The sequence below is a fragment of the Choloepus didactylus genome, chromosome 1 (genome assembly GCF_015220235.1).
Source record: "Choloepus didactylus isolate mChoDid1 chromosome 1, mChoDid1.pri, whole genome shotgun sequence".
In the NCBI taxonomy this organism is placed as follows: Eukaryota; Metazoa; Chordata; class Mammalia; order Pilosa; family Megalonychidae; genus Choloepus; species Choloepus didactylus.
In genome coordinates, this window is record NC_051307.1 from 165,863,779 (window position 1) to 165,887,970 (window position 24,192).

The following is a 24,192-nucleotide window of genomic DNA, read 5'->3' on the forward strand; positions in this document are numbered from 1 at the left end:
GAAAATGTAGACAGTAGTCATCAATGCACAACCTTTTGGATACACTGAAAACCACAAAACGTATACTTTAAAATGGTGAATTTCATGGTATGTGAATTACATCTCAAAAACAAAAAGTAAAGGACAAGGTCTGAAAATAATTTAACTCATGATTTGCCCCAGCAGTAAGAGAATTATCATTCAGCCTACAGGTGACTTTGGGTCAAAAACTATGCAACTAGAACAAAGAAAAAGAAAAATTTACTTGAGGGGGAAGGGGGCTGATTTTAAGAACTTACAGTTACTAAACCATAGCTGGAATAAATCCCCATCACAGGGTAATGGGTTAGCAATTCTGAAACTACTTTTTTGTGTATCAGGATTGAACAAATAAGTAAATATACTGTGGATTAAAACGTTTCTCACTCTTGAAGAAGTAACAAGGAAACGGAAAAGGCTAGAAAATAGAAAAGGCTAGAATGGGCCCTGAGGTGTGAGAAATGGAAATGGCAACATCAGTATGAACTCACAGTTTTTAATTTATATAGAGATGGATATTTTATCTATTTTAATTTCCTAGTTTTGATAATTGTGCTACGGTTAAATAAAAGGTTAACTTTAGGGGAAACTGGGTAGAAGGGTAAACGGAAACTCTACACTTCAAGTCTAAACTTACTTCAATTAAAAAGTTCAAGAGATTTTAGAAAAACCTCTGAAAGTAAAACAAATCTTTCTTCTGTAATTGGATTTACATACAACAGCTGAACAATTACACCTGGATTATACTGTCACTTTCCAAAGAATTTAGCATTTTTCTATCATAGAGTTAAAAGGTGGACATAATACTCCACTTACTGATATGTCAGTTTTGTATAAGTTATTCTAGGTCCTGAGAGAAATTTGGTACAATGATGGGCTATGTGGTAATCATACAAGTTACATATTTTTTAAATCTATTTTGTTATTTTTCAGTAAACATGTAACTGATTTTTTCAAAGCCTTCAGTTGACAACAATTATTTTCCTACTCATATTATAGTTGTTAGGGGGAAAAGTTAAATAAATAAATAAAAAGACAGTGTTGCTCCTTTGTTAGAGATGTCACTTTCCTTGGAATCTATGTCAATGACCTAGATTTAACCATAATAACAAATGGCTGATTCCTTCACACCTTCTCCTAGTACCTCCATATGACCAAGAACATTCATTTCATAATGCAGTTAATTGGTGGGCTTAATTTTACAGGCTATGCAAACTCCAAGATGACCATGGCACCCTCTGCACCCTGTGCTTACTGACCTAAATAGCTACAGGTACAATGGGGAGTTATGTGAGCCCCTAAAAGCAGTTTATTTTCAGATACAATTCAGTATCATTAAAAGCTGCCAAATTTTGAATCCCATAGGTCTAATTTGAATGAGAATTCCTTTGGCTGCTGCCACAAAATGTACTCTATCACTTATACATTATTTTCCCTTTTAAACAATTTTCCTCAAAAGCTATTTAACTTTCCTAACCAATGAATGGCATGTTTAAATAATCTTACTTTAATGTTTAAAACAAAAAGAATGTTACTTCTAAAATTCAGCTGCCATCAATAAAAGACACATTAGTAAAGGCCTAATAAATAGTTTACTAAACTCAAGTACCTGTACCCTTAATTCCATGTTATACATGGGGAAAATTTAAGTATAGAAAGACAAAAGCACATTCCTAAAGTAAGAACTCTCCAGCAACTCTCTAAAAATGAGAGTGTCACAAAACTATGTACATGCAAGTAGACCCTGAAAACGGTAAGGCTATGAATGGAATGCACCTTCAAGGAAATAGCATTAGAAAGGAAAATGCATATGTCCCATCCAGTATGAGTGAAGGAGCTAATGGTAATATTCACACCTTCCAAAATTGTAAAAAATACTTTACAAGCAAAAGAAAGCCACCTAATGGAGACTCTAATAAGTTAATCTGAGGAGTTCAGGGAGGTTGTCTGCTGGGATTTTACAGATAAAAAGAGAAAGGGCATGACAGATACAGAATGTTTAGCATTTGCCAAAAAAAATAACTTCAGTCTTCATTTCAAAGAACAGTGACATTGCTTATCTTTATTGCTACAAAACCAAGAAAGTTCTAAGAGGGGGTAGATAATACTTAAAATGTATTTATAGGCTAAAAAGTAAAAGTAAGGGTTTAATCTCATTGGTTAATCCAAATTTTTAATCCAGATATCAGTATTTTGGGGTACTGCTCATTAAAAATCATGAAATACTCAAAACCCAAACCAAAGTAGAGTCAAAATTATAACTAAATAAAAACCAAGGGAAAAGCATTACCTAATTATAAAAGTTACTATGGGTTTTCTGGGCATCCCCTTCACCTCTGAGAAAAATACGAAGAACTTTGAAATCAGAAGTTGTTTAGGCCAAATTAATCTCCCCAAATCTACTCATCAACCAAGGTAAGGGAAATAAGCATTTGCTGAGCAGCTCTTACATACACCTTTCCCTATTTAATCCTAACAAACCTGAGGTAGAGGCATCATCATCCCTTTGAAAATTAAGAAACCAAGCATTAGAGGAGTTAACTTTCTTGCCTTTCGTTAGAACAGTGTTTCTTAATCTTGGCACCACAGACATTTGTTGTGGGGGGCTGTCCTGTGAACTGCATGACGTTCAGCAGCATCCCCAGCCACTACTCATTAAATGCTAGTAGCATCCCCCCCCCCGCCCCCATTCCCCATTCCCACCCCATTGTGACAACCAAAAGGTGTGCAGACACTGCCAAATATCTTCTGGGGGGCAAAATTACCCTCAAGTGAGAACTACTGGATTAGAGTGAGGAAGCCAGCACTTTCATTCAATCGACAGCTTCATTCCTGAACACACTGAATAAAAGACAAGGCCTCTGCCCTCAGAAGCTCACTTAGAACTCCAATCTTCAGACCAAGTGAGGTGCAATTTAAAACCTCTCTCTATACACATCCCTATGGCACACACATCATGACAATCTACCTTCACTAGCCCCAAATCAGCTCACTCCTCCAAAAAGAGTCAGTGGCACCTCCACTAACCTACTCATCTAGGTTTGATAGCTTGTGTCCTTTCTGACTCAACCTTCCCTTCATTCCTTGTATCTAGTTACCCCCCAAGAACTGCTAGACCTATAAAATGTCTCTCTCATTATCCCTACTGTCCATTCCCATCACTCAAATACAAGTCCACACACACACACACACCTTTATCCTCTCACTGAAAAAAAAAATCATTAGAAAGTAGCCTCTCTCGGTCTCTCAAGTGAATTAAGGATATATATCAAGATACCATAAACTGATCCATCAACCTCTAGGATATAGAGTAGGTAGACTTCACAGACTGGTCAGCAAAGACCACATCCTCTTTTGTCTAGGGTGAGGAAGGAAGCAGGAATAACAAACACTAGTTTCACAAGCCAGATGTTAACTCAATAAATAGCAGCCCTAACAAGCATTAAGAAAAGACATCATAGAGATTAGTTTGCATGCCATTAAAAAGTGGCTTGCATGCTACTTCTGGCATTAGAGCCATGAGCTGCTTTCACCTGCTCCAAGGGAATGTAAAATTGACACTCAACAGAGCACACAAGGTAAGACAAAGTTTCAACCTATGAGCATTTCTGCTCCTGCCAATGTATAAACCCAGATGAAGTTAGGTAAAGCAAGTATTTCACTAGGGAAACTCTAAAACAGATGGCCAAACAAAATCTAGTAAAATAACTGCATACAAAGGCAAATATATATATACAAATAATATACATACAAATGTAATTACAGCATCAAAAAGCTAATTTATTTATATTACAAATGAAAGGTTCTGATTCAAGATGAGAGGAAATCCATGACATGTTTTAAAGCTGATCTCTCCCTTGGGCATAGAACTTCATTGTACTATTTGGTCCTTAGGAAATGCTGCATCCTTTTTTACTTCAAGACACCATAATCAAGATAACTTTAAGTTCACTTTCTGAAATCTAATCAAAACTTTTAATTTTTACTTCACATTTTTAATAAATGTTTGAAAAAGTATGGTGGCTTTGGATGGATTCTATGGTGTGAGAATATATCTCAATAAAATTTGCAGCTAAAAAAAAGCATAGTGGGTGACATTCTGAGTATTTCTGCTTCAGCTATTATTTCTGAGTTTTCCTGTAAAGGACTGAACAATGAAGAATGGCAAATACATTTAGGGTGCTGCTGAGATATTCCTCAGGTTAAGTAAAAAATATACTGAATAAAAATGAAAATTTCTGTAAGTATGCTTCAATGTCTCAGGGTTTTCTAAAAGAATATATCATGCTAAATTACTGCATTTCCTCTTGGAGCTACAAATTTAGGTCAGCACCTTTATGAAATGACCAAAAATCAAGCCAAAAGGCCTTACATTACTTAAACAATTATAAATAACAGGTTTATTAAATAACCTCAATCCATACATTCTCTTATACATGAGACTGAAGTTGAATTATAAGCCCAGTTACAGCTATCTTAGGGTAATACTTCTGACCTCTGCTATTAATATCCTTCTGTCTATAACCTACAATAGCCATTCAAACTTTTTCTAAATATATCTATATATACATACTGGTCATATAAATTGAGGAGGAAATGCATCAATTTATCCTGCTATATTCTTTATTCTTCTCAAGAAATCATATCCTCTATAAAATGATGGCATTAACCTCAGAACTCCCCCAACAAGTTTTTAATTTACTGCCTTTTACCAACACTTGTCCATATGAAAACTGTCACAAATGAAACCTGAAACTATTGTAAAAAGAATTTGTCCTTTAATAAAAGTAAATGTGGGGGGATCTTTTAAATTGATCCTGAAGAAATATTTTAAGAGATATTACCTGTAACAATGGTATAATTTAAAATTCACCCCAGCTAATTTTAAACCATGGTGTTCTTTTCATCTTTAAAACAAAAGTTAACCTTCTAAAAGCAAGGTCTGAAAAGAAAACGAGCCTAGGATCCCAAGGAATTTTTTCCTAGGTGACTATTTTGTCGACAATTCTGCCGACACTAAACTAATGATAAAAACATTAAGACCAATCAAGTATTTAGGATTCAAATGTCAGAGGGCTATTCCCTACAAATAATCTCTGCAGCACACCCTGCCTGGATTAAATCATTAGTTCATAAAATACTGTCACACAACTCCCAGGAATGAGCATGGCCCTGGCATCGAGGGATTGAAAATGCCTATTTGACCAAAAGGGGGAAAAGAAAGGTAACAAAATAAGGTTACAGTGGCTAAGAGATCTCAAACAGAGTAGAGTGGCTATCCTGGAGGTTTCTCTTATGCAAGCTCCAGCTCGATATCCCAAATGGCCACAGTATGCTATGCCCTTCCCAACAGTAGTCCAAAAATACCTTGGTCGCTATCTGAGATTCTATAAAGGAATCACTCACTGAGTTTTATCTCTCAGAAATTTAAATCCACCAGCGTTCCTATGCCAGACAAGTCCTAAAACTCAGAGGCAACAGCCTGTTTAAGAACAACAACCAGATGCAGCTCCCTTTCCCATAATGTAGACACCCCCTTTCAATATGAACAAGTCAGGGTGGTCACTGCCTAGACACACCTGAAAATCGAGAAAGTCATTAAATGAGGAAGGGGTAGCAACAGACCAGACAGGATTTAACAAAGGATTAAGAATACTGAAACTTTACATGAATATATATATATATATTTTAGATGCTAGGTATTAGAATAGCTAGAAGAAAATAACTGAAATGGTGGAACTGTAACTGGTAACATTTTTTTAAATTTGTTCTATAGCTATTTGTTGAATTGTGCTTTGAAAGTTATCACCTTTCTGTATATAGCCTATATTTCACGAGGAAAGAACTGAAACTGTGGAACTATAACCCATAACATTTTTTGAAATTACCTATATAACTGCTTGTTGAGCTGTGCTTTGAAAAGTTAACAGCTTTCTATATATATGGTTTACAATGGAAATAACTGAAATTATGGAACTGTAACCCATAACATTCTTTGAAATTTGCTCTCCAACTACTTGTTAAATCATACTTTGAAAGTTATCACTTACGTATATTTATTAAAGTTCATTTAAAAACTCATTAAAAAATGCTGTTACATACATTATCTCTTTTAGTTTCAACTCTTTTCCAGCAGTGCTGATTAAGAATACTATTTAATTTATAAGACTGCAAATAAAATTAACATTTTCCACACCTAAGGATATAAAATATTTTTATAACCTGGTTTACTATTTTCAGTTAAAGGAATACAATTAAGGTAGCTCCTCAAACCCTTTTCCTTATAGTTCCTCAAACTATCCCAATACAATCTTTCCTTGAGACATTCCTAGCTGATAAACAATTTTAACTTGGAATAAAAAACTATTTTAAAAAGTGAAGTTTAAATACAAATACATCATTTTCAAATGCTATCCAAAGAGGGGGAATTTATTCCCTAGACCTATTAGCCCTGTTTATAATCTCAAATTAAGCATGTCTTGAAATCATGAAGATTTTATTTTCAGTCACTAGTCAAATTATAAGGCTATATTGTTTCATATGCATTAAATTTCGTTTTTCACCTCTATAAGAAAGGACAAATTAAGACAAATTCATTCTAAAAAATAAATGCATTAATGAAAAGGAAAAACTACTTGCAAAATTCTCCAGCCGGAAATGTCTTTTTTAGTAAGTCATTCCTTTAAACTGAAATTAATTTTTAAAAATCAGAAGAGTCATTTACTTGTGTATTCCAGGTTCCTAAGCGGAGTCCATTTGGATTTGTGATAAACGTGCAAAAAGGAGTTCCAAAAGATCTGAATAAAACCCTAACCTATAAACTGGAAGTGTAGGACCAGCCCCTGAAATTCCAGGAAATTAAAACTTCAAATGTTCCTAGTCACTGGCAGGAAGTATCCATGAAGCATCCTGGAGGCTAAGGCTAAATACCCAGTCAAGCTTTGCTGGGAAAGTCTGAGTGTGCCCTGACAGACTGAGTGCCAAAGAAAATACTAGTGTCACAGAAGGGAACCATATAGTTGAAGCCATTCCCTCCTCCAACCACTATAAACATTGCGCACTCCTCTTAGACCCTGAAACACCTAAGAACCTTCATGCTCATGCTCCAGGGAGCCACAATCAATCCTATCCTTTTCACACCTAGAGATATAACTTATCTGTATACCTACTAATGCTTGTCTGTTTGGGGGGATCAGTAGCAATCATTCACTCACTCACCAGCCTAAATGTCTGCCCACCATTGTTCTGGGCACTTTGCATATTAGGTTTCATTTATTCCTTACACCATAATCCCATTTACAGATAGAAAAACTTAGAAAATAAGATAAGATGAAAAAGCTTAGAAGCACAGTAACCTCTCAGGTTTTCAGGAGGAAAAACTACCTGCCCCAATGCAAATACAAGCCTTTCTCTTTCAACAATGATACCCTGGCTCTAACTCTGTGGCTTGAAGCCCTAAGTCTATAGAAAATTCCTTCACTCCGGCCATCCCTTATTAATGACAACTTCACATCAGCATTTTGGCCACTACTGCTCTCCCTGCAACAGTCAACTGTCATAACAACATAATTAATACCACTTGGCACATTATTATGCATCACACACTGTGCTACACCATTAAACAATTAAAATTTATTGGGCACCTATTATAAGCCAGGCATTGTTCTAAACACTTACAACAACCCCATCAGTTTGAAGATGAAGAAACTGAAACACAAAAAAAGCTTTAATAATTTTTATTAGGCCAAATAATGGTAAGTGGGGATGCAGCATTCAAATCAGGGTGCCTGGCTCCACAGCCCATGTTCATAAACTCTCCCCTCCTCTGTCCCAACAGAATTTCCTCAAGGTTTCTCATTTAATCATCTCAACTATGTGAGCAAAATATCAATTCCAATGTATAGATGAGGAAATGGAGACTCCAAAAGTTAACTTGCCTAAAGTCACACAGAGTATAAATGGTTAAGGCAAAATTTGAATCTATTTTTATTTCATCCCCTGAGCTATTACTGCTACACCATATCAAAAGAAAATACTAAATATACACAGGAAAGCAAATCAATCTAAATATTTCAAGATGACCAAAAGTTTTTGAAATCTTCTAAGCTATACAAGTTGTCAAAAATGTTTAAATATGAAAAAAGGAAAAACATGTTATGGTAGTAAAAAACAGACAAAATGAACTCTTGATAGGCAATAATAATGAGGCAGAAAACCCCACAAGTCTTTAGGAAATGTGCAATGTTTTACTATGAGGCCAAATCATTCACATTTGGCCATAAAATACAGACTCAAGCATGTACTTCACTCCTATCTCACAACCACTCTCTCCCACCTGAAAAGATAATGTGTGTGTCAAAGAGCTTTATTAGTCAAGCTCTTCCTCCTAAAAGATCAAGAACTAAAAGCTACATCTAAGAACCGACCTACTTTAGTCTACCCTCAAATTATGACAGCAGAACTCACCAGCATGCATTAAGTTTGATGTTATTTAAGATGCAACTACCAAGAAACAGTATATGAATACATTTAATATTCTCTTGTGCAGAATGAATTTGCCTTTTTTCAATCTATAAAAGATGAGGGAAAAACCTCAGAAAAGTGATTTTCCATACCAGCAGACAAAACCATTACTGCTTTCAATTGCTGTTTCTAAAGACCGGATTAGACAGTTTTTCACTCCTCTGTAGTTAGACACTAAATGTTAGAAAATGTCTCCCAACAATTATCCCTCCAGTGTAAAATTAGGCAATATAATCGTGCTGTCATTATATTTCCTACATATCCTAAGGGTCTCAGGCAGCAAAAAGACTGCTGCATCTATAAGGAATCTCTATTTTTAAATTACTAGTCCTACTTAGGAGGACAAGCTTACATTTTCAACAACAGAAAAACAACTGAAAAGCAGCTAGCTAGCTCAACTGCAGCTCCTTTGTACCACATACAGATTTTGAAAACCAAAAAAAAAAAAAAAGATGAAAATTTGTAATTTATAAGTATCTTTCATAGCATCTTGCAGTCAGTGAAAAAGCTAAAAAAAAAAAAAAAAAAGATTATCAAACACAAGACAGTCAGTCCCAAGAATAAGCATGGTTATTTCAGGAGAAATATCCTTTATTCAGGGTTGTTCATGCTTTTTAAAAATAACCAGTGATGTGTATGAAAAACATTAAATATTTTATATGAGGTCAAGGAAATCAAGTAACGTGTGAATGATAATCCAATGCGTCCACAGTACGCAGTGGAAAAACAGGTTCCACTGTCAACCTCCTAAAAGATGTTCTGAAATAGGGTGGAAGTTTAAAAAGGAAATCAGAAATCACCTCATAATATTTCATTAAATTCAGCTTTGGTTTTTTTAGTGGAACCTCTCATTTCTTAAAATGTAAACTGAAGAGCAATGAGTTTTTTTTCAAAGCTGAAAATCAGGAAAAATCGGTTTCTTTCCTATAAATGAAGTCACATCTAATATCAAAGCTCGATATGCAAATATACAGAGATACAGTTCCAGCCCCACCCCACCCCCATTTCCATTTCCCCTCGGTGATTCCTTTCAAATAGCAGTTTAAACATTCATAGATGTTATTTGAGATGAAAACTTCCCTTCCATTCCCCAAGCTAAAGAAAACATGCATTTCTCAGGACAGGAGAATCAAGCTCGGTCACCTGAAGAATCTTAATCCCCGAAATGCCCCATGTTACCAAAATAAAGGCTAGATACCCAAAGGAGACAAATCCTTGCGCACTTCATATGCAAAAGAAAAAATAAAGTCAAGAAAATAAAAATGTGGAAAAATAAAGGCAACTTAAAAGGAAAACCACCACACCCTCAACTCCGCGTTTTCAACCCGTCTGTCAGGGGCCTTTACCTTCATTTTCCATCGAAACTGCACTTAGGTTGATGGCTAAAAGTCTTTAGTGTCAGTCACGGCCACAGTGGAAATAAGGACGAGAGAAGTACAATGAAGACAAGCCCCCGGAATCCCAGGCTGTCACCCCCGCTCCCGGCCACGCGTCCCACGGCTGCTCCCACCACCCCTAGCAGCAGCATCTGCAAGAGAAACCAGGAGAAGCGGCACTGACGAACGGGAGGACGAGAAGGGAGACACCCCCACCACCACCACCACCAAATCTTGCACTCGCTCCCTCGGCCTTCCCCGGCGCCCTGAGTTCACGCCGGAGACACCCTCCTCCCAGCCACGACATTCATGGACAGCCTCTTCCCTCAGGGCCTGGAAGTTTCTGGAAATGGGAGGCAAGAAGTAATCCCATGCCCCCTCCTCCCGGCTGCGGGGACTCACCCGCCGGGCTTGCGGGGACGCCCCGCGCAACTCTGGCGAACAGGCGCGGCTCGCGGAGTGGTAGCGCAAGGAGGGCACCTGCTCGCGGACTGAGGAAACAGCGAGCCGGGAGGGAAAAGAAAAGGAGGTGAGGGGGCCCGTCACGCTCAGCACAACCGGCTTAGCGCTACAGCGCTCCTCTGCTCCCACCTCTACCTCCTACGTTCCGTCCCTCCCCGCCTCCGGCCACCCCCGGCCACCCCCTACGCGTCCCTCACTCCGGGTCTCGCCGCCGACCAAGCTTTGTCGCTACTACTTCCGCTCCGAGAGGCGCATGCGCACGCGCACGCTCACGCGTGGGCGGGGACAGCGGAAGTGAAAGGTGGGCCTGGCTGCTGGTCCTGAGTGGGCGCTGGTTGGATGTGGAGCAGCAGGGTAGGAGGGTTCGCGGAGTCGGAGACCCATTCCAGCCCAGCACTGGCCTGCGGGCGGCTCCTCGCCGATCCCCGGGACGGGATCTGCCGGTTCCTAAACAGCCACTGAGCGCCGGGGTTCGAGATCCTCCTGCCCTCCTGGCCGGCCACACGTTCCCATAAGGCGGCCTCGAGCTTGGGTCAAGCGGGCAGGCACTGGCATGGCCGCTGTCCCCTAGGCTTTTGAGCGCCCTCAACAAAGGCAACAGGGAGCCCCTCCCATTGGGGCGACCGTCACAATTCGGTAGGCGACGCAGAGGCCACCGAGGGAGGAGGCAAGTGCGGAGATCGCCCGTGTTCCTACCGGGGACTAAGAGACCGCGAACAGCCTCCCGGCCCGCGCACCCTCACTTGCAAATCCTTCTTCTGGCTACTCCGCTGTTCCTGCAGAAGCAGCTCATCACGGGGCGACTTTCCAAAATTCTGTTCCCCAAAGGGGTCTGCTTCAGTGTCCGTGTGTAATGAGAAGGCAAGAATCGGCCTCAAAGGGCTCGGTGGGGGGGGGGGGGCTCTTGACCTTTTTCATTGATTTCAAGTGTATAGAAATGGAGAAAGACTGGAACAGCAACTAGAAACCAAATATTTAGAGATCGAAGCTGAACGGGCATTACCTTCGGTCGTTATGCCTTTTGTCACATGAAACTTTCACTTGCTTAGCACCTCACCTAGACCCCTAATAAGTGTTCTTTGATGAATGATTGATTTTAATAAACCTTTGTAAGCCAGACATTGGAGGGTCACTGACCCGGAGTCTCTTGCACCTACATCCACTAGAGGGCAGGGCTACACCTGCCGGCCTCGTGTGCCTCTTCAGAGAGCTCTAGGCAGTTCAAAAGAAAAGAACTCCTTTATATGCTAGAGGTATTTTTCTCAATCAACACTTAAATCCATTAAAAAGTTACCCCTGATCTCAAGTTCTGTAGCATATCTCTAACCACAAGTTCAACATCAAAATATACAAATGGCCACGTTGAGTGTTTTTCCTGTATTTGGTTCCTAATAAATGGAACTAGTCTAGGATCAAAAATCCTAGACAGCATTTTAGATATACCTTTCTTTTAAGAAATACCTAGATTTTATTCAGAGAGGTCACTTTTAAATTACAAAGATGAAACCATAAAAATCAAGATGAGTAGATTTCTAGTTGGAGTTACTGTCTTTGACCCACCTTTGGCTTGCATGCTTAGTAATTTTTGTCTGGACAATGGCATTATATGCTTATGATTTCTACAACAATTAATGTGCTAACTCTTCAGCAATGTATAGTCCATTTGTAACGATTATTAATTACTATACTTATTGGTCCATGACCTCACAGCATATTGGAAACGTAAGAACGTCTAAAAAAAAAATCATCTAAGGTAGGAAATGTACAGCAGATGAACAACATTTGATATTAACATAGGGTTTTACAAAAGAGAGGGTAATTTCGCTGTGCAGAATTAACTTGGATTGCTTTAATTAGCTCAAATATTGTATCTGAGAACTTTTTTTAGAATTATCTATTGTGCATTGCAATATCCCAGCATTAATACTGAATTCATAATTAACTTCCCCCCAAATTTATAGTTCCATGGCTTGTACCTAACGTAGTTTTCACTGAAATTTTACTTTTTTGGTTGCCTAAATTATGTCATAGCTCCTATTACTAGCCAAAAAAGAAACTGGATAGAACCAGCTTTTCCCAGAGGGATTGTTACATCCTTAAATCTTAATCCACTGTCAGTCATCTCACAAATTCCTAGGCTTGGAAGCACAAAGAACCTTAAAGCATAGAGCTGGTTTCACCACTTGCTGAGTCTCATCAGCTTTCTCTACAGAGTGATCCTCAGTTCTGTGCCTGAACACATCCCAGGCCAAGCTGGTTAACTTGTTGGTTAATGTCAGTAGAACCACTTTTGACTTCCTATGTATATGAGCAATAGCATTTATTATGTATATGAAAGATAGAATCTATTAACACTATTCAAGCCAGAGCAATGGGGTGTGCTTGAACCACAAGATTCAGAAACCCTTTCTTCTCCCAGCATTCCCAAAATAAATTTCTATTTATGTTGATTGTAAAGTTTTGGAAATGGAGGTTGGTAATGGTAGCACAATATTATGAATTAATTAATATCACCGAATTAATTATATATGTGAATGTGGTTAAAAGGGAAACTTTTAGGTTGTATGTATGTTACTAGAATAAAATTTAAAAGATAAAACATAGGACTGTATAACACAGACCTATTGTAAACGATGGACTATAATACAAGTATAAAAATGTTCTTTCATGAATTATGACAAATGTATCACACTAATACAAGGTGTTAATAATGTGGGGAAAAATACACCTAATGTACACTATGGACTATAGTTAATAGTACAATTTTTTTTTAATTTAATAAATTTTCTTTTGAGATGAATTCAATCTTACAGGAACAGTTGCAAAAACAGTACAAACCCCATACATAGAACTCCATCATACCCCGACACCCCTCCCCCGATACCACGATCCATCTTTAACATCCTGTCACACCACCGTTTCTTTCTTTCCCTCCCTCTCTCCCTCCCTCCCTCCCTCCCTACCTATCTATCATCTATCATCTATTGCTCTGTCCTCTGAACATATGAGAGCAAGCTGCACATATGTTTGAACAAACAGTATAATTCACATATACCTTTCCCATGGACAATATGCGATCTCATTAAGCGCAGCTAAGAAGTTCAAGAAATTCAACATTGATATAAAGCTTACATTCTGTATTTCCTTTTTTTTTTTTTTTTCCTTCTGTCCCATCCCTTTTGAGCCTCTCCTCCATCCTCAGATCCCATGCAGGATCATCCTTGGCATTTAATTGTCATCTATTTAGACTGTCTTTTTTTTTTTTTCAATTGTGGAAACATATATATATAGCCTAAATCTTCCCATTCTACCCCCTCCCCAGCATTCCATTAGTGGGATTAATCACATTTAGAATGTTGCAATGCTATCACCTTCCCACCATCCATTTCTAGAAGTTTCCCTTCACCCCAAACAGAAACCCTACACTCATTTCTTAACTCCCCATTGCCCTTTCCCCCACTTCTCAGAACCCCTACTCTACTTTTCATCTCTATGGTCATATTCTCTGATACTTCCTTTGTGTTTACCGTGGGGCTTAAATTTAACATCATAAATCTATAACAATCTTGTTTTTCTTTGATACCAACTTAACTTCAATAGGACACATAAACTATGTTCCTATACTCCATCATTCCCCCACCTTTATGTGGTTGTCAAAAATTACATATTTTACATTGAGTCCAAAACCACTGATTTATCATTACAGTTTATTTATTTTAGATCCTGTAGGAAGTAAATAGTGGAGTTATAAATCAAAAATACAGTAGTATTGGTATTTATATTTACCATGTGATCTTTACTGGAAATCTTTATTTCTTCATGTGGTTTCAGTCAATTGTTTAGTGTCCCTTCCTTTCAGCCTGCTCAATTCCCTTTAGCATTTCTTATACGGCTGATTACTGATGATGAAGTCCCTCAGCTTTTGATTATCTGGGAATGTTTTCATCTCCTCCTCATTTTTATCCTCCAGGTGTTTGTGAATTCTCCAAGTCTCTGATGTTTATTGACTTCTATTTGTATTCCACTGTGGTCAGAGAGTGTGCTTTGAACAAATTCATTTTTTTTTTTTTATTGAGGCTTGTTTTTATGTCCCAGCATACGGTCCATTCTGGAGAAAGATCTGCAATCACTAGAGAAGAATGTGTGTCCCAGTGACCTGGGATGTTATATTCTATATATGTCTGTTAAAATTCTCTATATCTCTCCTTTCTTTGTTTCTCTGTCAGTACGGCTCCCTTTAATATCTGAAGTAGGGCAGGTCTTTTATTAGCAAAATCTCTCAGCATTTGTTTGTCTGTGAAAACTTTAAGCTCTCCCTCAAATTTGAAGGAGAGTTTTGCTGGATAAAGTATTCTTGGTTGGAAATTTTTCTCTCTCAGAATTTTCAGTATGTCATACCACTGCCTCCTCGCCTCCATGGTGGCCGCTGAGTAGTCACTACTTAGTCTTATGTTGTTTCCTTTGTATGTGGTGAATTGCTTTTCTCTTGCTGCTTTCAGAACTTGCTCCTTCTCTTCAGTATTTGACAGTCTGATCAGAATATGTCTCGGAGTGGGTTTATTTGGATTTATTCTATTTGGAGTTCCCTGGGCATTTATGCTTTGTGTATTTATATTGTGTAGAAGGTTTGGGAAGTTTTCCCCAACAATTTCTTTGAATACTCTTTCTAGACCTTTACCCTCCTCTTCTCCTTCTGGGACACCAATGAGTCTTAAATTTGGACATTTTATTTTATCTATCATATCCCTGAGATCCATTTCAATTTTTTCAATTTTTTTCCCCATCCTTTCTTTTGTTCTTTCATTTTCTGTTCTGTGGTCCTCAAGGAGGCTGAGTTGTTGTTCACCTTCCTCTAATCTTGTATTATGAGTATCCAGAGTCTTTTTAATTTGGCCTACAGTTTCTTTAATTTCCATAAGATCTTCTATTTTTATATTTACTCTTGCAATATCTTTTTTATGGTCTTCTAGGATCTTCTTTATGTCTTTTATATCCTGTGCCATGCTCTTCTTCATGTCCTTTATATCCTGTGCCATGCTCTCATTGCCTGTCTGTAGTTCTTGGATTAATTGCGCCAAGTACTATGTGTCTTCTGATCTTTTGATTTGGGTGTTTAGGTTTGGGTTCTCCATATCGTCTGGTTTTATCATATGCTTTAAAATTTTCTGTTGTTTTTGGCCTCTTGGCATTTGCTTTACTTGATCTTTAATTTGTCAGGATTGCAGCTTGGTGGCATACACTCTCTCCAACCAACCAGCAGTTGGCGTCCATGAGTCACCGATTCCCCTCAAGTCAGCTCTCCCCAACCCTGCCTTTGTGGTGTGTGGGGATCTGACCCCCGTGGGGTCCACTCCGTGCACTTAATTTGGGTGTGCTGTCGGCACCGTCCACCCCAAATGAGGGGCGTGCATATAAGCGGTTAGGGAGGAAGGGCAGCTTTAATAATCAAATCTCCCAGGTGTTCCCAGAGATTTAAGGCTGTTCTCTGCCGCTGACCCAAAAGTCCTTGGTATTGGTGTAGGTTCCCTGGGATTTCCGAATGGTTCCCCCTTCCCTGCTGTGCTCTTCCAGGACCTCTGCTCAATAGTACAATTTTAATATTCTTACATCAATTATAACAGGTACCCTACTAATGCAAAGGTGTCAACAATAGGGGGTATATGGGAACACAGTATTCTTTACATGGTTTTTCTGTAAGCCTACAACTTCTATATACCTGAACTGAACAAGTCCAAGAATTAGAAACTAAGAGATGCATTCAGTCTCTAAGAGCTACATTAGAGGCAATTCATTGCTATGCCTCAAGTTGGCTCTATTTTCCTACAATGTTCCCTTACATCACTTTAAGCCTGAGGATAAGTTTCTTTTAAAGAAATGGAAAAAATCGACATCCAGTAGACCCTCTGGAACCAAAGTGGGAAGACCCCTATGAAGTTTTATTAATCACTCACTGTCGAATTTATGGGAGTGAAACCATGGATACATCCTGCTAGAGTAAAAATAGCACCCTCTAACCAGTCTTTCTCTCCTAGACTCCTCCACAGAACAAATAACAAAAAACAAACTCCAAAGACCTCAAAAAAGGAGAGGAAGCTGACAAACTTCCAGCAGGCAAACATCAATGTGAATGCCTAGAAGATTTAAAATACATCCTCAGGAGAACAGATAAGATAGGATAAATATTAGAGCATTTATTTTTTGTTTGAGTACTGTTAAGTACATACAAAACTTTATACATGTATATATTCCCTAAAGAGTGGAACATCTTCACTTGTAGAAAAATAGATAAATTACTATATAAAATTATTAGACTCCTCTCAACATATATTTCTAACTTATCCTTGTTTTGTATCCCTGCTATAGTTTAGTCCAAGAAACTAACACTATCAAACACTGGTGTCTTTTTACAATGGCGCATTCCTATGTGATTTTTATGACTCAATCAAATTGTTGGATTTGTGGGCAATTGCCTATATCCAGTGTTTCCAGGTTACTCTAGTGGATATTACTCTGTTCCAGTTTGCTAAAGCTGCCAAAATGCAAAATACCAGAAATGGATTGGCTTTTATAAAAGGGGTTTATTAGGTTGCAAATTTACAGTTCTAAGGCCAAAAAAGTGTACAAACTAAAGCATCAACAAGAGGATACCTTCACTGAAGAAAGGCCGATGGCATCTGGAACGCCTCAAAAGGCCGATGGCATCTGGAACGCCTCTTACCGTAACATGTTCTTGAAGTACTATGGTGTGGATTAAAAGGAAACTTGGTGAGCGGCCGCCACCTAAACAACTCACTAAGGAAGCTATGTGAAATTATTTAAAAGGGCGAGGGGATCAAACAGTACTTATTCTTCATGCAAAAGTTGTACAGAAGTCATATGGAAATGAAAAAAGGTGCGTGTTTATTTATTTATTTATTTTTTTTTTTTTTGCCTTTCTCTTTGTGTGTATCTTATGGGCAGTGGATGGAAGAAAAAAAAAAGAATAAATGTAAAGCAATGGTTGTTCTGAACAAGAATCTCAATGATGTGCATTTATTGGAATAGGAAATAGTGACTATACTGGTTTGTATATATTATGTCCCCCAGAAAAAGCCATGTTCTTTGATACAGTCTTGTGAGGGCAGACATATTAGCGTTGATTAAGTTGGAACATTTGAATTAGGTTGTTTCCATGGAGATGCATCCCACCCATCTGTGGGTGATAACTCTGATTGAATAATTTCCATGGAGGTGTAGCGCCACCCATTCAGCATGGGCCTTGATTAGTTTACTAGAGCACTATATAAGCTCAGACAGAAGAAGCAAGCTTGCTACAGCCAAGAGGGACACTTTGAAGAACACACAGGAGCTGAGAGAGGAGTTTCAGCTTACAGAGACATTTTGGATATGGCCTTGAAAGCAGACTTTTGCTCCGGAGAAGCTAAGAGAGGACAAACTCCCCAAGAGCAACTAAGAGTGACATTTTTGAGGAGCTGAAGCCTAGGGAGAAACGTCCTGGGAGAAAGCCTTTTTGAAACTAGAACTCCAGAGCAGATGCCAGCCACATGCCTTCCCAGCTAACAGAGGTTTTCTGGATGCCACTGGCCATCCTCCAGTGAAGGTACCTGATTGTTGATGCATTACCATGGACACTTTATGGCCCTGGACTCTGTGTAACCAAATAAACCCACTTTTATAAAAGCCAATCCATTTCTGGTGTTTTGCATTCCAGCAGCATTAGCAAACCAGAACAGTGACCAAGAAATGCAGCAGCTGAACTTAGAAGGAAAGAACTATTGCACAGCCAAAACATTGTACATATTTGATTCAGGCAAGAGAAAGCATTTCATGTCGTCTATAAAGCTTTTCTGTGGTAACAGTGATGACATTGGTGTGTTCCTCAGCAAGAGGATAAAAGTCATCTCCAAACCTTCCAAAAAGAAGCAGTCATTCACAAATGCTGACTTGTGCATTGCATCAGGAACAAAAGTGGCTCTGTTGAATTGACATAAATCCCAGACAGTTAGTACCAGATACTTGCACATAGAAGGAAGTAATTTCCACGCCAGTTCACAGCAGTGGGGAGCATTTTACATCCATCTTTTGGATGATGATGAATCAGAAGGAGAAGAATTCACAGTACATGATGGTTATATCCATTATGGACAAAAAGTCAAACTTGTGTGTTCAGCATGGCACTCCCGAGATTGATAATTAGGAAATTTAATAAGCAGACCTCATTACTAGATGCAGATGATCCTGTGACACAACTCCATAAATGTGCATTTTACCTTAAGGATATGGAAAGAATGTATTTGTACCTTTCTCAAGAAAGAATAATGCAGTTTCAGGCCACTCCATGCCCAAAAGAACCAAATAAAGAGATGATAAATGATGGCGCTTTCCGGACAATCATTAGGACAGATAAGGCAGAGTATACATCCTACGAGGGAATGGGTCCTGTCCTTCCCCTGTCACACCTATGCCTATCTTCAGTTGAGTGGCATTTGGATTGGAGCAATGCTTGAACTTACAGGACAGAATTTCATTTCAAATTTATGAGTGTGTTTTAGGGATGTAGAAGCTGAAACTATGTACAGATGTGAAGAGAGTATGCTATGTGTTGTCCCAGACATTTCTGCATTCCGAGAAGGTTGGAGATGGGTCCAGCAGCCAGTCCAAGTTCCAGTAACTTTGGTCTGTAATGAAGGAATCATTTATTCCACCAGCCTTAACTTTACATACACACCAGAACCAGGGCCACGGCCACACTGCTGTGCAGCCACAGCAGTTCTTTGAGCCAATTCAAGCCGTGTCCCCAAATGAATCAAACACAAACAGCGAGGGAAGTTACACAAATGTCAGCACAAATTCAACCAGTGTCACATCATCTACAGCATCATTGGTGTCCTAACCACCATCTTTTTGCAAGGGCTTAAACTGATTTGAGTGCTGCAAAAAGTTGACAAGAAAAAAAAAAAAAGGAAAGGAAAAAGATGAACAATCTTTTGTGGTTTCTTAGGAAAACTTTTCATTTTTCATACCAGGTGAATACTATTCAAAAAACCCACAAGTGCTGATTTGAAATGCAGAAGCCACAGTGAAAGAAAAAAAAAGAAAGAAAAAGAAAAACATCAAAATGTAAAAACTCTATTGTTTTTCTGTTTGGCTGGTTTTGTTTTAATGGGCAAGAAATGGAAATATAGCTAGAATAAATGTTAAGCATACTAGAATACACAACACACACACAAAATAAACCTACAAAAAACATTGTTAAAAATAAATAAACCTACATCTCGGAAACCACAAAGGGGTTAGCTAGGACAACTTGATCTGAAAAGAAATAAGTACTAATCATTGAGAGAAGTGTTAAATATAGAGCACTGCCCATAGCAGATGAAATTGCACACCCAGATTTTGAGTCCAGGTAACCGTTTGAAATTTAAAGATAACAATTTTGAGGTGGCTACTTTCATGCACTTAGACAATTTCAACTGAGCCCGTGCTTTAGATTTTGACTGCTTGCATATCAATGCCTGACAAAGCCAAAACTGCTCTAATTTGCACAACAGTTTTCAGCCATTACCTTAGGGATCTAAGAATCTACTCTTAATTCTTGGGCAAGACAGCTAGTAGGCTACGTATCAACAACAGGCTTAGAATACCTAAGTAAATTAAATTGCCACTGGCCAGTATCTTCTACCAACTTTAAAAGCTTTGCTGATGGGTTAGTTGCCATAAATAGTTGAAACCGTGGGACAGATTCCATATCATACTCTGCAGGCTCCCTGCTGTGTTTGCAGTAATAGCCTAGACCTCCTTCCTCAGCTTTCTCAAATTCACATCAGAAGAAAATGTTTCAAGCTCTCTTTACCCTGCTGCACACAAAAGCGTGAAAGCGCTTTGGGAAGACTTAATTTCCTTGAACCTCAAAAATGGCACATTTTGCACTTAAAAAGATATCTACCCCACCGTTTTATAGAGGTCAAATAGCTTTTGCAAAGCTTGCATCTTTGCCTGAATTTGTCCCATGTCCTTCCAGACACCCTACAGAAATCATCTTTCACCACTATGCTTCCCATGGTGAGAATAAATGAGGAAAAAAGGGCACAAAAATGCCATTAAGATAATAAACTAGAGAGAGAACACACACTGCAGAAATAGCCCAAGGCTTTATAAAGGATCCTGAAGCTTAACCCTGGACAATAATGCAAACAGGTCGTTACTCCTATTTAGCATACTAACCAATACCAAAAAGACAGTTTGCAAGATAGATGATGGAGAAAAAAAACTATAACTTGGCAAGAGGGTTGGCAAGATAGATGATTGAGAAAAGGAAATTACAATTTGGCAGGAAGGAGTTTTTGCAACATAAGCAAACTGTTAAAACTTTGAGTTAGAAAATTCATCACTATAAATAAAGATCTGGTGGAAAATTAGAGGCATTCACAGTGTGCCTTCAGGCAACTTTATTTTTACTTTCTTAGTATACTAAGCAATGCTTGTATAGCCTGTATCAGAAGATATTAATAATAACTTAATATTGCCAAATATCCTATATTTGGGGGGATTAGAAAAATGGGAATCTGGAAAACAAAGAAAAAAGCTTTCTACAGGCCAGAAACAAACAAGCTGAAGTGCAAATTTGGGGCTTGAACTGGTCCAACCAACCCCCAATTCAAACAGCCAAATGCAAAATCATTTTCTAAGAAGCTGCTACATCAAACACTAGGAATATTGGTATTACAAATGAGCATATCCCAGCCTAGAATAGCTAACAGGAAGGCTGACAAACTAGAAATAGCTTCAGGCCCTATGAGGAGAGTAAAGGGAACTCTCTGTTATATTCCAAATGAAAATGTCCATCTTGTGATGAACGTAATGAGTGATCCTCAAGCATCCATTCCCCTCCAGAATCATTAGTCTCGGTGTTTCTCAGAGTGTGGCACCAGGACCAGCAGCATTAGTATCATCTGGGAACCTAAGAGAAATACAAATTCCCAGTCCCTATCCAGACCAACTAAATCAGAAATTCTCGGAGTAGAACCCAGCAATCAGTGATTTAACAACCCTGGCTGAAAGTGCTGCTGCATCGTGTTAGCCATCTCTCCCCATGTCTCCAGGGAAAAGCCAACATCTAGGATGGCAAAGTTGTGATGGGAAGAATCCAAGTCCACTAATGTATAATTAAGCTAATAAATCCACTAATCCTGTGGCTGCCCTACCACTGTAGTTCCTTTAATATGAGATAATAAACAAGTTGCATTTTCTGTTACTTGCAGCTAGAAGCATCCTAACTGATAGAGTATTAAATGAGAAAAAATAATTTATTTTAGATAAATGGGTTAGTGTTTGTTACTTGCTTGATGCTTTGGCTACTCCTGTAAGAGTTAAAAGAATTCAGTACAATATGATATATTCAAATTATAAAATGTTAAATCTATTATTTAACATGCTAAAAGCTATAGTAATCAGTAGGAATTTACAGAATAAGATGTAAATAAAAAAGACTGAACAAGGGATTGTGTCTGCTTTTAAGTTAAGTGATTGCCATATTAGAATATAATGTAAAAACTTTAGCTATTGACTTCACAAGTTCTGCTGACAAATTTTTCCCATTACCAAATGTGGCAGCCCAGGGCCTGGGCCCCCTCCTAAACAGGAATGAACACCACCACCACCCACCACCCCCACCCCCAGCATGTAACAAAACTGCTTTAACCAGGACAGAGGTTGAGAAACTCAACAGTCCTCCCAGAGGGAGAAGAATGTAATCATGGATGTAAAACAGCACTGACTGTATCTCAATCTTCAACATTAGTCTTAGTAAAACATCAGGTCTTAAGCTTCTTTAATGATTATACTAGAGGCCCAATGTCCTCATACTCTATGGAATGTCTTTGTTCTAAAATCATTTACATATTGGCCCCTGCACTCCTATGCTTTTGCAGAGCACAACCCCTCTGGACCAGCTGCCACTGAAGACTCTCTTCTGTTCATAAGTCCCAAAAAGTCTATGTCTGCTTCTGTGCATGGCATGTTTTTCAGTCTCTTGGCAGCACCAGTTTGTGCTCTTCATGAACTCAGCCTGGGCCCAAACACCATACCTGGTATCTAGAGTATTTTTAAATTATATAACTGCATTTCATTCTTGAAAAATAGTGAAATTTTATAATTTTTCCCTTTTTATGTAGTTGTGTGCTCTGGTCCCAGAATTTTTCTTTTCTTTTAATTCTAATTAACTACTAACTACTTGTTCATAGGTTCTACTATGAAACCGCTAAAATGAAATTGTTTCTATCTCTCTTGGCATGGTCATTTCTTTCATAAACTTGGCAAAGATATTTATTATTTTGGGGTATGCACATAAACTTGTTTCCATTTTCTGATTTAGAGCAATTAAAAAACCATGGCTTTTTTTTTTTAAGCCTACATGTATTCTTCCCTAGTTTAAATGATCAAATTGTTCAGTTTACCCTGGAAAAGTGCTTGGACAGGTAAAGTTGCCAACATACAGATTTGATTAAAGAATTGAAATTAATTTTAGTGGAATGAGAATCAGTTTTCACTGAACAGCCACAGAAGTTACACATTTGTTCAGGTTTTTTTGTTGTTGTTGTTGACATAGCGCTTCCATGTACATAATTAAATTTAATTCTCACAACAACCCTATGAGGTAAGCAGACTAAGTCTCACTAATTGCTTTTTTTTTCCCCCACTAATTGCTTTTTATAACTGACAAAGCTGAGACACAGAGAGGTGAAAGTCCTTGCACAAGAATTTCTTACTATTCAATGCCAAAGCATGGAGTCAAATATCTATCTTGGCTTCAGATTCCTTAATGCTTCCACAATGCTCCGTTAGAGAATATGTAGGAAGGCACCCTGATTATTGAATTACATTTTGTTGTTTATCATTTTGTTTTGTTAAATTCGTGACTCTTTCAACTTGATGGTCCCTCCTCCTTTGATAGAGACTAATTCCTGAGCCTAGGGTATCTGTCATAGCTCATTTGATGACATTCAAGAATGTATTGATTAATAAGGAATTGATTTTAAAACATCCTTGGTCACTGTCTACATCTATTCACTTGTTCTTATTTAATCTTCAGATACCATCACTAGGGAAATCATGGTCCAAGCAGAAGCATTTCTAGAATCTCTTGGGTTTATCTTAGAGTTGAAAAGTACTGCTAAAATAGGAGTATAATCTTATGCATAAATTTCTTATGAGTAAATAATCACAGACAGGTATCTTAGATTATTCAATAAGTAATTGAGATATGTTCATTAACATGCTCTATTCGAAAAATTGACAAAATACCTATTAAACATATATCCTAGGATCTAAAAACCACTAAACAGAATTAGGAAAACTGATTTTATCTTTCCAAGTGGTTAAAATTTTCTTTGTTTGAGTCTTTATAATTATATTTGCATACTAAACCAAAGTAGGGGCAAGGGAAAAATTGAGAGATTTCATTTTTAATGTTAAGCTTTCATAATGATTTTAGATGGTATGGAGGACATGACAACTATTACACCTTTTTTATATTCCACAATTTAAATCCACAATTAAAGTTCTCAGTTGCTCTTTCAGTTTAATCAGTAAATGGTTATAAATAAGGAATTAAAGAGATAAAAACATATTTTGGGTTAAATTCTTACAGCAAAGATATTGCTTACTGATTTCTTACATTATTAAACATAATATAATGCCAGGCATGGGGAACAGTGGTTACAAGTGGTCAATTAGGAATCTGTAAAGCTGTAAAGTCATCATCACTATTCCCCTGGCTTCAACAATGACTTTTCATCTTCTAAATGGCATAGCG

At 38.1% G+C, this 24,192-nt stretch overlaps 1 protein-coding gene and 1 pseudogene across 4 annotated transcripts in view; one reads left to right on the forward strand and one right to left on the reverse strand.

The window, feature by feature from the left end:
- Positions 1–24,192, reverse strand: part of ATP2C1 (ATPase secretory pathway Ca2+ transporting 1) — a 184,806-nt gene that overhangs the window by 138,679 nt on the left and 21,935 nt on the right. The window contains exons 1-3 of one of the 4 annotated variants that reach the window (XM_037844930.1): positions 10,577–10,636; positions 10,320–10,408; positions 9,888–10,069 (exon numbers count right to left, since the gene is read on the reverse strand). The exons of 2 other annotated variants lie outside the window; for them this stretch is intronic. In XM_037844930.1, coding sequence (XP_037700858.1) covers positions 9,888–9,893 — 6 coding nt within the window. In that variant the 5' untranslated portion in view covers positions 9,894–10,069; positions 10,320–10,408; positions 10,577–10,636. Of the gene's footprint in view, positions 1–9,887; positions 10,070–10,319; positions 10,532–10,576; positions 10,637–24,192 lie in introns of those variants that run through there. One more of the 4 variants, XM_037844929.1, reaches the window with a different exon arrangement.
- Positions 10,267–19,272, forward strand: LOC119541229 (annotated as a pseudogene).